Source organism: Podarcis bocagei (assembly GCF_964188305.1).
Source record: "Podarcis bocagei genome assembly, chromosome: 11".
NCBI classification, from domain to species: Eukaryota; Metazoa; Chordata; class Lepidosauria; order Squamata; family Lacertidae; genus Podarcis; species Podarcis bocagei.
The window spans coordinates 37,813,286-37,825,912 of NC_138136.1; the positions used below are offsets into that span (position 1 = coordinate 37,813,286).

The 12,627-nt window shown below is 52.9% G+C and overlaps 1 protein-coding gene across 2 annotated transcripts in view; it reads right to left on the bottom strand.

Annotated features, from left to right (window-relative positions):
• The window catches only part of SERINC5 (serine incorporator 5), a 45,069-nt gene extending 32,927 nt beyond the window's left edge, over window positions 1–12,142 (bottom strand). For both annotated transcript variants that reach the window (XM_081213028.1, XM_081213027.1), the window contains exon 1: window positions 11,613–12,142. In XM_081213028.1, coding sequence (XP_081069154.1) covers window positions 11,613–11,639 — 27 coding nt within the window. In that variant the 5' untranslated portion in view covers window positions 11,640–12,142. The remainder of the gene's footprint in view (window positions 1–11,612) is intronic.
• Between the last annotated feature and the right edge of the window lie 485 nt (window positions 12,143–12,627).

Here is a 12,627-nt window from a genome sequence, read left to right on the forward strand (position 1 = left end):
TTGTGTCTTCAGACGACAGCTGGGGAGGCATGTGCTTTGAAGCAGCTGCAGAGTCTAAAACTAGACAGGCAACTATTTTGAGGTTAGGTACCAATGGCCAAAGATATAGCCAAGTTCATTAATATTAGATAACTTGCAGTAACTAATTTTGCCTTGTGCAAGGAAAGTTCCAGTTTGTATTGCTGTGCATATCGAAACTACAGGGTTCTGGCTGCCTAGCAAGGAATCAATATATTGTATAGGAGAAGTAGCTTACCTAGGGTCCTCCAGACATTGGTGGACTCAAACTCCTGTCAGCTCACGAAGCAAAGCCAAGGGTCAGGGATGATGAGATTTGTAGTACAGCAACATCTGGACATCACAATTTAGCCACAACTGCTGTACAGCAAACTTAGATATGTAGTGGCTGTAAACAATGTCTAGAGTCATAGAATCATATAGAATTGTAGAGTTGGAAGGGACCATGAGGGTCATTCAGTTCAACCCCCTGCAAGAATCTTTCACCCAATGTGGGGCTTCACTGAACACACGACTCTGAGATTAAGTCTTATGCTCTACCAACTGAATTATCATGAAAACAAATAGTAAACTGTGTTGTTGTTTTTTGAGGGGGGGGGTTATAATCAAGTAGTGTATAAATGTTATGGAATAAAATATTTTTTGATGAAATAAATAGTGCAAAGATGTTTATTTAATCCACATGATGAGTTATGGAACATGTATAGCATGCTGCATAGAGACAGCTACTCAATGTAATTCAAGCAGCTGTTTCCTATGCACCACCCCCAAAGTAACATTTCCATGACTAATATAAAAAACACTCCAGGATTAACCACGGTACTTCTATGAAATTTAAGGATGAACGGTTTCTAAAACTCAGAGCCGATCCTGTTCATGCTATTAAGATTCGCTGTCAGAGCTCGCAGCATAGTGAAGGCAAATACTTGTTATTTGAGGAACAAAAGATGTGCATGACAATGACTCATCCCAGAAAAAAAATTCTTGGGAAATTATACACTCTTAGGGATAGGAAGAACTGGAATGACCTAAAACTAATTAAGTCATAATGGAACACCTAAAATCCTGTTTCGGCCAAACATTTCCAAAACACACTGTCCAAACTTTAATTCTTTTTTGGCGTTTTTAAGAATGTGTAGGAACTAGAATGCTTCTGCGGATTTTTTTTTTAAAAATTGTTCGCGTTCTACCCATCTCCAGCAGTTTTCCTTGAATAAAATGTCAATATTCTAGGTTATATACCTTGTAGCTCTTGTACCAGTGTGGATAAACTGAGGAGAGGTCCACCATGTTTGGGTAATAAAAACTTGACAGCCGTGTTTTTCCCCTCTTTCTAGTAGCAAGTGAAGCAGAGATTTCTCACTCCCCCTTCCAAAGCAGCCAAGTACATGCATGTATCACTTCTGTAGGGCCATTTGGTTACAGATGAGTGAGGAGGACATTTAAGTGCCCTTGACGAAGGCATTTATGAAGTGGGCTGGCCTGCTAAACCTTTGCTGCATGGATAAGCCAACACGAAGCCCCCAGTATGTTGTTAGACTCCAGCTTCTGTCAACCCAAGCTAGCATTGGAAAATGAGAGATGCTTATCCAGTTTCATTATTTTGCTCCTCAGATACTCAGTCTCTTATTTTCTGCTTGTTATCAGCACCTTCCACCATTTTCCTGCCCATCCATGCCATACTCACAGGTTAGGAAAGGTATTGTTTTTTACAGAAAAGGAAGGAGAAAGCCTTCTGCTTCACAAAACATGCCACAACTACTGCATCCTGGCACAAGATATAGTTTACCTACAATCTGAAGTAGTCATCTCTGCATCCATCTGCCTACACATGGCTTTACATTTGTGGTGGAATGTAATCAGAAACTTTGCCTGGAATTGCCCTAGTGACCAAGCTACTGAATTTGTGGATTGCTGAAACACATAATGATATTCACCTTCTACTGCAAATGACTTTACAGATGTGCAACATATGCTTATTCAGAATATAAGAAATATGTTGGTGATGCTGCTGTTGATTCAGTTTATATTTTGCCCTTCCTCCCAAAGTAGCCCAGTGTGCAAACAGATTGTTTTTAGAATGTTTTAAAAGGTATCAATCACATTCTCTCACCCAATGGTTTCAGGCTTCCTAGGAGCAGCATCTTTCAGCCTGGGTAAAAAGTAATGTTTTGAAATTCCTTCTGAAAGCCAATAATGACAGAAATAGACACCTCACCTAGGATAGCATTCCACAAATGGGGAACTGGAACTGCCACATGTGGCATGTGATAAGATTTTAACTGGTGCTTGCAATCTCACAGTGACACAATAGGCAACTATGAACTACCGTATTTTTCGGCCTATAGGACGCACTTTTTCCTCTCCAAAAATGAAGGGGAAATGTGTGTGTGTCCTATGGGGCGAATGCAGGCTTTTGCTGAAGCCTGGAGAGCGAGAGGGGTCGGTGCGCACCGACCCCTCTCGCTCTCCAGGCTTCAGGAAGCTCTCCGCAAGCCTTGGGAGCCCGCGGGAGTTCCCGTCGGGCTCCCTAGGCTTGTGGATAGCAGCCTGCATCTCGAAGCCTGGGGCGCGCTGCACAGCGCCGCCCGGGCTTCGGTTCCCCGACCTGGTTTGGAGGCTGGCGGCGGGGAGAAGCGCACTTCTCCCTGCCACCAGCCCCACAAGCTCGGGGGACAGCGGGGAGGCGGAACGCCGCCTTCCCGCTGTCCCCCGACCTGGTTTGGAGGCTGGTGGCGGGGAGAAGCGCGCTTCTCCCCGCAGCCAGCCCCACAAGCTGGGGGACAGCGGGGAGGCGGAATGCTGCCATCCCGCTGTCCCCCGACCTGGTTTGGGCTTCAGGCAGATATCCCCAAGGCGTGGGAGCCCGGTGGGAAGTCGCGCCGGTCTCCCAAGGCTTGCGGAGAGCTGGCTGTCCTATGGGCCGGTGCGCCCTATGGGGCGAAAAATACGGTAATACGTTTAATTTCATTCATTCATTCATTCATTCCTTTCAGAGAGTTATGCCTTCACATACAAACATAAAAGGTGTAACTTTGAAAAGAACATTATGGCCTGCAGACTGAACTGTCAGGGGTTCAGGAGCAGAGGCAAGAGCAAGGGAGGAAACAGAGAGCGAAGGGGAGGAGGCAGAAGAAAAGATGAGTGATGACGACGACCCGAGATCTCCGAGTCTTTCCAGTGAATCAGAAGATTCACAGAAAGGAGCACCAGTGGCCAGGGCAAGGGGGGAGTCTAGGGGGGCACCCCAGGAAGATAGAGCCAGAGGGGACTCAGAGGAGAGCAGTTGGAAATCGGGACCAGCGTCACCGCCAGAGAGCAGGGAAGAGGAAGGGAGCCAGGGAGCAAGCGCTGGCAGCTCACAACAGGAGGGAGGGCATGAGTCAGGAGTGGCCACACCTCCATCGGGGAGCGAAGAAACGGTCAGACGGAAAGTGGAAGGTTGGGCGCGCGCGCCAAGTTCAAATGCACAGGAAAGTGACGCAGTAGGCAGCCCTGAAAGAGAGCCAGGTCCTAAAGCCCGGCGCAAGGAGACAGGAGGGTCCGGGGGGTCGGCGTCAGAAGAATCCAGGAAGGAAGAGACCCCGGGGGGCAGAGGGACCCAGAGGAGAACAGTCAGGCGGAAAAGGTGGAGCAGGGCTAGGATATTAGGTTGGTGCACAAGGGGCGGAGACTCAGACGGAGCTTCGCCGATCTAGCCACTAGACGTAGAGTTGCACGCAGCAGCTTGAGAATGGAAACTGTAACTCAATAAAGACTTTTACTCAATGATCGCTGGCTAGCGTGATCCTCTGTGAGCTAGGATCTGGAAGCAACTCTGACAGTAAGCTCCGTCTCATGATTGTGGGCATCTACAGCCTCGAGGAGAGGAGAGAAGCAGGTGCCTACTAGCGAGCTCACGAACGGCAGCCGACATGACGGCTGAGCAGCAGATAGCGGAACTCAGAGAAGCAGTGTCACAACTGAATGCCGAGGCTCTCGCATCCAGGAAGAGAGAGGAGGAGGCAGCTGCCGCCTGCAGGGATCTCCAGGTCAGGTTGGACATGCTTACGAAGCAAGGGCAACTGACACCCAGACAGGAGGGAATTGGGTTGGCGAGACGAACAGGCGGTCTGGTCTCTCACTTCGATGGGAACCTGCAACAGTATCCCAACTTTAGAGCAGACGTAATGTGCGCGCTGCAGCTGCTGAATAAAGACTTTAGAGATGAGCAAGAGAAAGTGGGATTCATCATGTCCCATTTGCATGGGGATGCTAAAGCATGGCTGCGCAATTTGTGGAGGGATAATGATCCAGCGCTCCAAAATGCGGATGCCTTCATTAAAGCGATGGATGGGTGTTTTTTATCAAGCATTGACGTGGATATTGCTCGGCAGCAGATACATGGACTGAAGCAAGGGAGGGCCAGCGTAAGGCAGTACCATGCCCGCTTTTTCTCTTTGGTCAGTGCCCTGGAATGGGACAGAGATTCGGCTCCTGTAAGAGACCTGTTTTGGGAGGGATTGCACGGCTCTGTTAAGGATGAAATTGCGAGGGGGGAGAGACCCCGGACCACGCAGGAGATCGTTCAGAGGGCGCTGGCGGTGGGGGTGCGGCTGAAAGAACGTCCGTGGAGCAGGGACGAAGGGCGTGGAGGGCGCAAACCAGCCAGGGGCTCCTCCTTCCTTCCCAGAGAAGCAGCGCGTGCACAATCCACGCCTCCGCCAGGAGGAGGGGCGGAACCTATGGAGGTTGGAAGTGCAAGGGCTCAGTCAGCAGCCAGAGCCCTAGCACCGACAACAGTGACAGCGAAGCCTCCTAGAGGGAACAGGAAGTGTTACATCTGCGAGGAGCCAGGGCATATGGCGAAAGAGTGTCCCCGGAGGCTCCGCAAGCACACTGCAGCCTCAGCAATGGTAACTGCAGCAACGCAGCAAGGAGAACCACAGCAGGGAAACGACGCAGTCTGGCTGGAGGAAGAGGCACTGGGGCCCAGCCAGACGTGTCAGTGAAGCAGTCCCCAGAGATTTTACAGCCCGTGAACCCCCTCCCGCCCAAACCCGTGGTGAGGCTCACCGCATCGCTCCAGCTGCCCAATGGAATCACCATGGACGTGCCAATCACCATTGACTCAGGAAGCAATGCGGACTTTATAGGGCAAGACTTTGTCGACCGGCACGCTATACAGTTGCTGCCGGCCACGCTGCCCCTGCAGGTTGTCACGGTGGATGGCAGGGAGCTGCTCGGGGGGCAAGTGGTGAAGCAGACGCCACCAATGGTGATGCGACTTGGGAATCACAGGGAAATCATCAGCTTCAACGTCACTCAACTATCGGACACGCCCATTGTATTGGGCATGAGTTGGCTGGACAAGCACAGCCCAACGCTGGCTTGGTACCAGAGGCAGCTGACCTTCGGCTCTTCCTTTTGTGCTGAACACTGCACCGTGCCCCGGCAGGAAGGAGAGGAAGAGGAGTCACAGCTGCTGCTAGGCACGCTGCAAGCGATTCCCCACAAGTACGCAGAATTTTTGGAGGTTTTCTGCGAGAAGGAGGCAGACAGGCTACCCCCTCACAGACCATATGACTGCAAAATTGACCTGCTGCCGGGGGCGGCGCTGCCTAAAGGGAAGCTATATTCCATGTCTGAGGACGAACTGCAAGAACTCAAAGAGTTCATAGATCATAATTTGGAGCGCGGTTTCATCCGGGAGTCCAAGGCAGCGGGGGGCAGTCCTGTATTCTTTGTTAAGAAGCGGGACACGCCCCAAAAAAGACTTGTAGTGGACTATCGCATCTTAAACAGTGTGACCAAGCCATCGGACTTCCCCATGCCCCGAATCGACGACCTCCTCGCAAAGGTACGGAAGGGCAGCGTGTTCACCAAGTTAGACCTGCGAGGGGCGTACAACCTCATTCGCATGCGGGAAGGAGATGAGTGGAAGACAGCCATGTTCACGCCACTGGGCACCTACGAATATAGAGTTATGCCTTTTGGATTGCAAAATGGCTCCCACGTTTTTCAAGCATTCATGCATCACGTGTTGGCGGGACTTCTCTACAAGACGTGCGTCTGTTTCTTAGATGACATCCTGATCTTTTCGGAATCGCAGCAGGAGCATGACAGACACGTCAAGGAAGTGTTGAGCAGGCTAAAGCAGCATAGGCTCTACGCCAAGCTGGAGAAGTGCCAATTCGACGTGACTGAGGTGGATTTTCTGGGCTACAAGTTGTCTGACAAGGGGCTCGCCATGGACAGCGCCAAGGTTCGAGCGGTGTTGGATTGGAAAAGCCCGCGCAACCGGAAGGAGGTCCAACGGTTTGTCGGCTTTGCGAACTTCTATCGCAAGTTTATCAAAGGCTTCGCTATGCAGACAGCGGCCATCACGGACACGCTTAGCTCCAAGAAAAAGAAGTTCATCTGGACAGAGCAGGCGGAGCAGTCCTTTCAGGCACTCAAGCGTCTCTTCGCGTCGGAAGAGCAGCTGCTGCATGTCGACCCCAGCAGGCCGATGAGGGTCGAGACAGACGCCTCGGACAGAGCCGTGGGGGCAGTCCTGCTGCAGAAAGACCCGCAGGGGGTTTGGCGGCCGGGAGCGTTTTACTCCAGGAAGCTCAGCAAGTCCGAGCAGAACTACACCATCTGGGACAGGGAGTTGCTGGCCATTCATGCAGCGTTCAAAGCCTGGAGGCACTTCCTGATCGGCGCCAAGCACACGGTGCAGGTTTGCACGGACCACAAGAATCTGGAGCACTGGCGCACGGCACAGTTCCTGAACCAGAGGCAGATACGTTGGGCTGAGTTCTTTGCGAACTTCGACTTCCGAATAGAGTATGTCCCGGGGGACACCAACATCATGGCGGACGCTCTCTCCCGTAAGCCACAGTATCTGGAGGACGCAACGCCAGCGGCCGCCATGCACATCTTCGCACCAACAGTGTGGGCATGCGCCGCGGCAACCGTGGACCTGGAGGCGGTGCGACGAGCGTTGCAGGATGACTCCTTCGCGCAAGCAAAGATGGCAGAGGTGCAAAGGGGCACGGCAGCGACCGACGGGTTCCAGCTGAGAGATGGATTGCTCATCCGTAAAGGGGCCATCTACGTGCCGGGAGACGAACTTCGCGCCAAGGTGCTGCAGCAGCTGCACGACGCGCCCACTGCCGGGCACTTTGGCAAGGAGAAGACGGTGGAATTAGTCGCCAGGGATTTCTGGTGGCCCGGAATGAGAGGGGAGGTCGCGGACTACGTGGCGAGGTGTGACACCTGCCAGAGGGCCAAGCCAGTGCACAGACCGCCGGCCGGACTGTTGGAACCGCTGCAAACTCCGGTCGAACCATGGGAGAGGGTGGCCCTGGACTTTGTCACGGATCTGCCCAGCTCGAGGGGCAAGACGGCAGTGCTGGTGGTGGTGGACTTGTTTTCCAAGATGGCACATTTCATTCCGTGTGCTAAGGTGGCCACGGCGGAGCAAACCGCCAAACTGTTCATAGACCACGTGTTCAAGGTTCACGGGCTGCCACGGTCTATTCTGTCCGACCGGGGGCGGCAGTTCATCTCGAATTTCTGGCAGAAGCTGATGGGCTTCCTGAACGTCAAGATCAACCTGGCATCGGCGAGACACCCGCAGACCAACGGGCAAGCGGAGCGGGTCAATGCCATCATGCAGCAGTACCTGAGATGTTATGCGAATCAACAGCCTGCGACGTGGGTGGATTACCTGCCGCTCGCCGAGTTCGCCTACAACAACACGAAGCACGTGTCCACGGGGGTCACGCCGTTATTCGCCAACAATGGGAGGCACCCCAGAACCTTCCCGGGACTGGAAAGAATGGGGGAGGGGGAGCCGCAGACAGCAGATGCGTTCGCATCGGAGTTGCAGGAAGTCCACGATCAGCTGCAGCGGCACCTGGAGCTGGCCAAACACGCATACAAGGTACAAGCGGACAAACACAGAAGGGTTGGCGAAGAGATCCATGTGGGAGACTGGGTCTGGTTAGCAGCCCACGCAGTGCCGGCCAGGTCGTTGGCCAAGAAGAAACTAGGGCATAAGCAACTGGGGCCCTACCAAGTCGAAGAGCAGGTCAACCCGGTAGCTTTCAGGCTGGCGCTTCCGGAGGGTTCCAGAATGCATCCGGTGTTCCACAGATCGGTGCTCACTCCCTACAAGGCACCGCACAGGTTTCAGGAACCCGGAACGGCACCGAGTCCGCTCAGAGAAAGAACCGGGCACGCGAGAGTGGCACAGGAGGAGCGCATCAACGAAGTCACGGAGATTTTGGACTCCAGATGGGGGGAAGAGGGGGTAGAATACTTTCTAGCCAAGGAGGGCACCCCGGCCAGTGCGAACAGCTGGGTGCCGGGCTACGCCTTGGACGAACCTCTGCTCAAAGACGAGTTTCATGCCCTCTTCCCACATAGACCAATGCCAGCAGACTTTTTCGACGACTGGCTTTTCACGGCCACGCTTTCTGCCAGCACGTTCCGGGGGTTCGACTCGGACGAGGACCCGATACAAGACGCCCGTTCCCCGGAGGGGTCACCCTCGGGATCTGCCTCAGAACCCTCGTATTGGTGGGACGATAGACCAGAGGAGCAGTGGCGCAGGAAGTGGCTGGAAGGTCCAGGACGAGCAACGCCGCCAGGAGGAAGTGAGGGAGAGACGGACATGGACGTTTTCGGGGACGACCCTGGTTTCGAGGACGGCGGCACAGAGATGGAAGCGGAGGTGACCGTCGTCGACGAGAGCAGGGAGGAAGAACCGGGAGACTTCAGATGGAGGCCCGCCACGGGAAGCGAACGGTATCCGACGTTCGTCCCTTTGACACAGCAGCACCCAGCTCCTGCACCGAAAGGAGGGGAGGGGGGAACGGGGGGCTTTGAGGGGGGGATGGATGTCAGGGGTTCAGGAGCAGAGGCAAGAGCAAGGGAGGAAACAGAGAGCGAAGGGGAGGAGGCAGAAGAAAAGATGAGTGATGACGACGACCCGAGATCTCCGAGTCTTTCCAGTGAATCAGAAGATTCACAGAAAGGAGCACCAGTGGCCAGGGCAAGGGGGGAGTCTAGGGGGGCACCCCAGGAAGATAGAGCCAGAGGGGACTCAGAGGAGAGCAGTTGGAAATCGGGACCAGCGTCACCGCCAGAGAGCAGGGAAGAGGAAAGGAGCCAGGGAGCAAGCGCTGGCAGCTCACAACAGGAGGGAGGGCATGAGTCAGGAGTGGCCACACCTCCATCGGGGAGCGAAGAAACGGTCAGACGGAAAGTGGAAGGTTGGGCGCGCGCGCCAAGTTCAAATGCACAGGAAAGTGACGCAGTAGGCAGCCCTGAAAGAGAGCCAGGTCCTAAAGCCCGGCGCAAGGAGACAGGAGGGTCCGGGGGGTCGGCGTCAGAAGAATCCAGGAAGGAAGAGACCCCGGGGGGCAGAGGGACCCAGAGGAGAACAGTCAGGCGGAAAAGGTGGAGCAGGGCTAGGATATTAGGTTGGTGCACAAGGGGCGGAGACTCAGACGGAGCTTCGCCGATCTAGCCACTAGACGTAGAGTTGCACGCAGCAGCTTGAGAATGGAAACTGTAACTCAATAAAGACTTTTACTCAATGATCGCTGGCTAGCGTGATCCTCTGTGAGCTAGGATCTGGAAGCAACTCTGACAGTACTGTATGTTTATAAATTGCAAATTATGATTTTAAGTATGCCACAATTTCCCTTTGTCTTTAGAAGAATTTTCAACTATCTTGTTCAAGTTGTGTACATCTAGGGAGAATTTCAAATTATTAACAGCACAAAGAGGCAATTTTAAAGCAGCACATTTGTAAGCAATGTTTTACTGGATCTAAGCAGAGTTTACTCCCATTAAATAAAGCTATGTTTTCTTATGTGCTTTACATATGGCAATATGCTTTTTGCATTTGCATTCTGTCATCTGCTGTAACCTCTACAGTAGCTAGAGAAGACACATTCAGTGTGTTTCTGCCCTGCATTAGCGACATTCACACACAAAAAGCAAAAGGGAGGATTCAAAGGCCCTTTTGGAGTTATACTTAAAGTATATGTTAGACTTACTTGGCATGGCAAGTTCAGGGAACAAAAACATTTCCACTCTGGAATGAAACAATGTTTTCTCCCCACTAATTAGCAGCTGTAGCTCTTTTGTCAATATTTTACAATCACAGCCCAACGTTTGAAAAGTTGTTGCATAATAAAACAAAATATTGGGAAATGTATTGGGAATGGCTGTCATAATCTAATTAGGAAGAGGATTCCTTTGAACTTAACAGGAATTGCTCCCAAACAAATACATTTAGGGTAGGGCTGTATGACATTAGTAATGAGTGATAACACAACTGACAAATGCTTTCTGTTGCCAAAGCATACAATTCATTAGCAGTATCGCTTTCCTCAGAGAAATTCTGATTTGTTCTTCCACTCTAGGATACAGTGGCAATTGAATGCTAGCCTCCCTTTTCCAAATGTCCCCGTAGCAGCAACCCACAAACTAAATGAACTATCCAGATTTCAGGAACTAAAATTTCTCAACTGTAGTCAGAAACAATGTTGGATTAAACCCTGTGGAGGCCCCTAGGCAGTCAAAATCTTGGGGGGGGGGGGCTCCTCACAAATCATTTCCTAATACATCTTTTATTTTACCAACGACAATTTTAATAAATCAATTGTGATCTGTTGTTGCAGGGCTCCCAAAAGGTGTGGGACCCCATAACCCAGTACCTACTCTGCCTATTTTGTAAACTGGCACTGCTCAAAAAGAATGAGGGGGTGTCTTGATCTGCTATACAGTACTTCTTAGACTTTAAAAGTGCTACATAACACTTTGTGCATAAAATCTAATGCAGTAATAAAAACATATCTTCTCGAGAAATCCCAAGCTTTCAATGGTGGGTATACCTTTGAACCAAACATATATTGCAAGCGAAAAAGGACAGCGATCTGCACACCATCTAAGGAGTGCATTTGCGTTTATTGGTAAGCTCCTTTTAATCGTTTCTGATCTTAAATCGAAGCGGCACATGAACTAACCAATCCATCAGAAACTAAACGCTGCATATACCCCTGCCAAGATTTCACTCTAGACATCTGACCAACTGGGCTCGAGAGCAGGGAAGCTTCTGTCATTATGCATTTGTCCATCTTCAATGTGCCACAAGATTGACTGTTGATGCAGCGTCTGAATGCAGGCCAACGGGTCTGCCACCACCATCCGTTTGGCCCCGAGTTGGCACCCATGAGCAGCACCGCAAACCCTACGCGTTGCCTGTTCGGATCGACAAGGGAAAGTCCTTTCTGCAGACCCAGTTCCCCAGCAGCTAAACTCAGAAGCCGAGCACTTGGCACGGGCAGATCCGCCCTGCTGGGCACAGGCAGGCTGAGGAGTCTTAGGAATCGCAATCCAGGGAAGACGAAAGCGAGCGCGGCCGCCAAGCAGGCGCTGGCGCAGTCCCAAAGGACCCTGCCACGCAGCCAGGGTGGGGCTTCCGACCGTATCCGCCTGGGAAGAGGAGAAGGGTGGCCTCCAAATGGAGGGGCTTCCTCGTCTCGCTCCTTCTCCTCACAGAAGGGAATGGCTTTTCCCCGCCCCCCCCCTCAAAAACAAAACCTCCTTACCTGACCCGCACAACAGCGCGCGGACATGGTCGCCCCTCAGACGGCGAGCCCCGGGCTGGCCGCGCGCAAATCCCTTCTCCGTCCGCACCTGCCCGCTCGCTCAGGGAAGCGGCCTCGCGCCCGGGCAGCAGCAGCCGAGGCGCAGCTGAAGGCTTCCTCAGCCGCCCAGCCCTCGGTTGCCGAGGCGCGCAGAGAGCGCACACGCGCCCCCTAGAGCAGCTGGCCGGGCCTGAGGCGCGCGGCGCACTCGCCCCGACGCATGACACAAACACGGGAGCCTGGCGAGCTCGGCTGCTGCGCTGCAGGGTAAGTTGCCCGAGCCCAGCTCGGAGCGCGCTGGAAGCTTCCGCTGTCGTCAGTTTTTTGCTTGGAAGGAGATAAATGGCTTTCCGGTGCGGGAGGTTAGGAACGGCCCGCCCCGCTTAGGAGACGGGAGAAAAGAGGAAGCAGCCTGGATGGAACGAAGCAGGCGCGCGGCGGAGACCACCTGCCCTCGTTCTCACGCTCCGAAGTGAAACGCAGCGCGAGGGCACCTGGGATTGAGGTTCCCCAAGGAGAGGGCGGAGCTACCGGCCTGCGGGCGCCGGTTGGCGAGGCGCCTCCTCCGAGGCTGGTGCCGTCTCGGAAGGAGGGACGCCTCTCGCGGGGAGAGCTTCTGCGGCTTCTGCAGGTGTTGCGTTACCTGCATCCATCCTTCGCTTCCGATCTGCTTCACACGATACGTTTGCTTCTAAGACAAGCCATCAGGGCAGTTCTCTGCTGGACCAGAAGTCTCTTATTCTAGTCTATTGTCCTCTTTCCCACAGGGATCGACCAGATTCCCCTGGAAAGCCCACAAGCAGGGCATGGAAGGAATAGTCTTCCACCGCCTTTGGTCAGAGGCAGATTGCTCTGGAGATGAGGTGGAAGAGCTACCGCCCTTACACACAAACTTGTCCCATCCCCACAGCTTGTCGCAATTATTCCTATACTGTGAACCAGAGGGACACTGATGTTGGTCACCGCTGCAGCAATT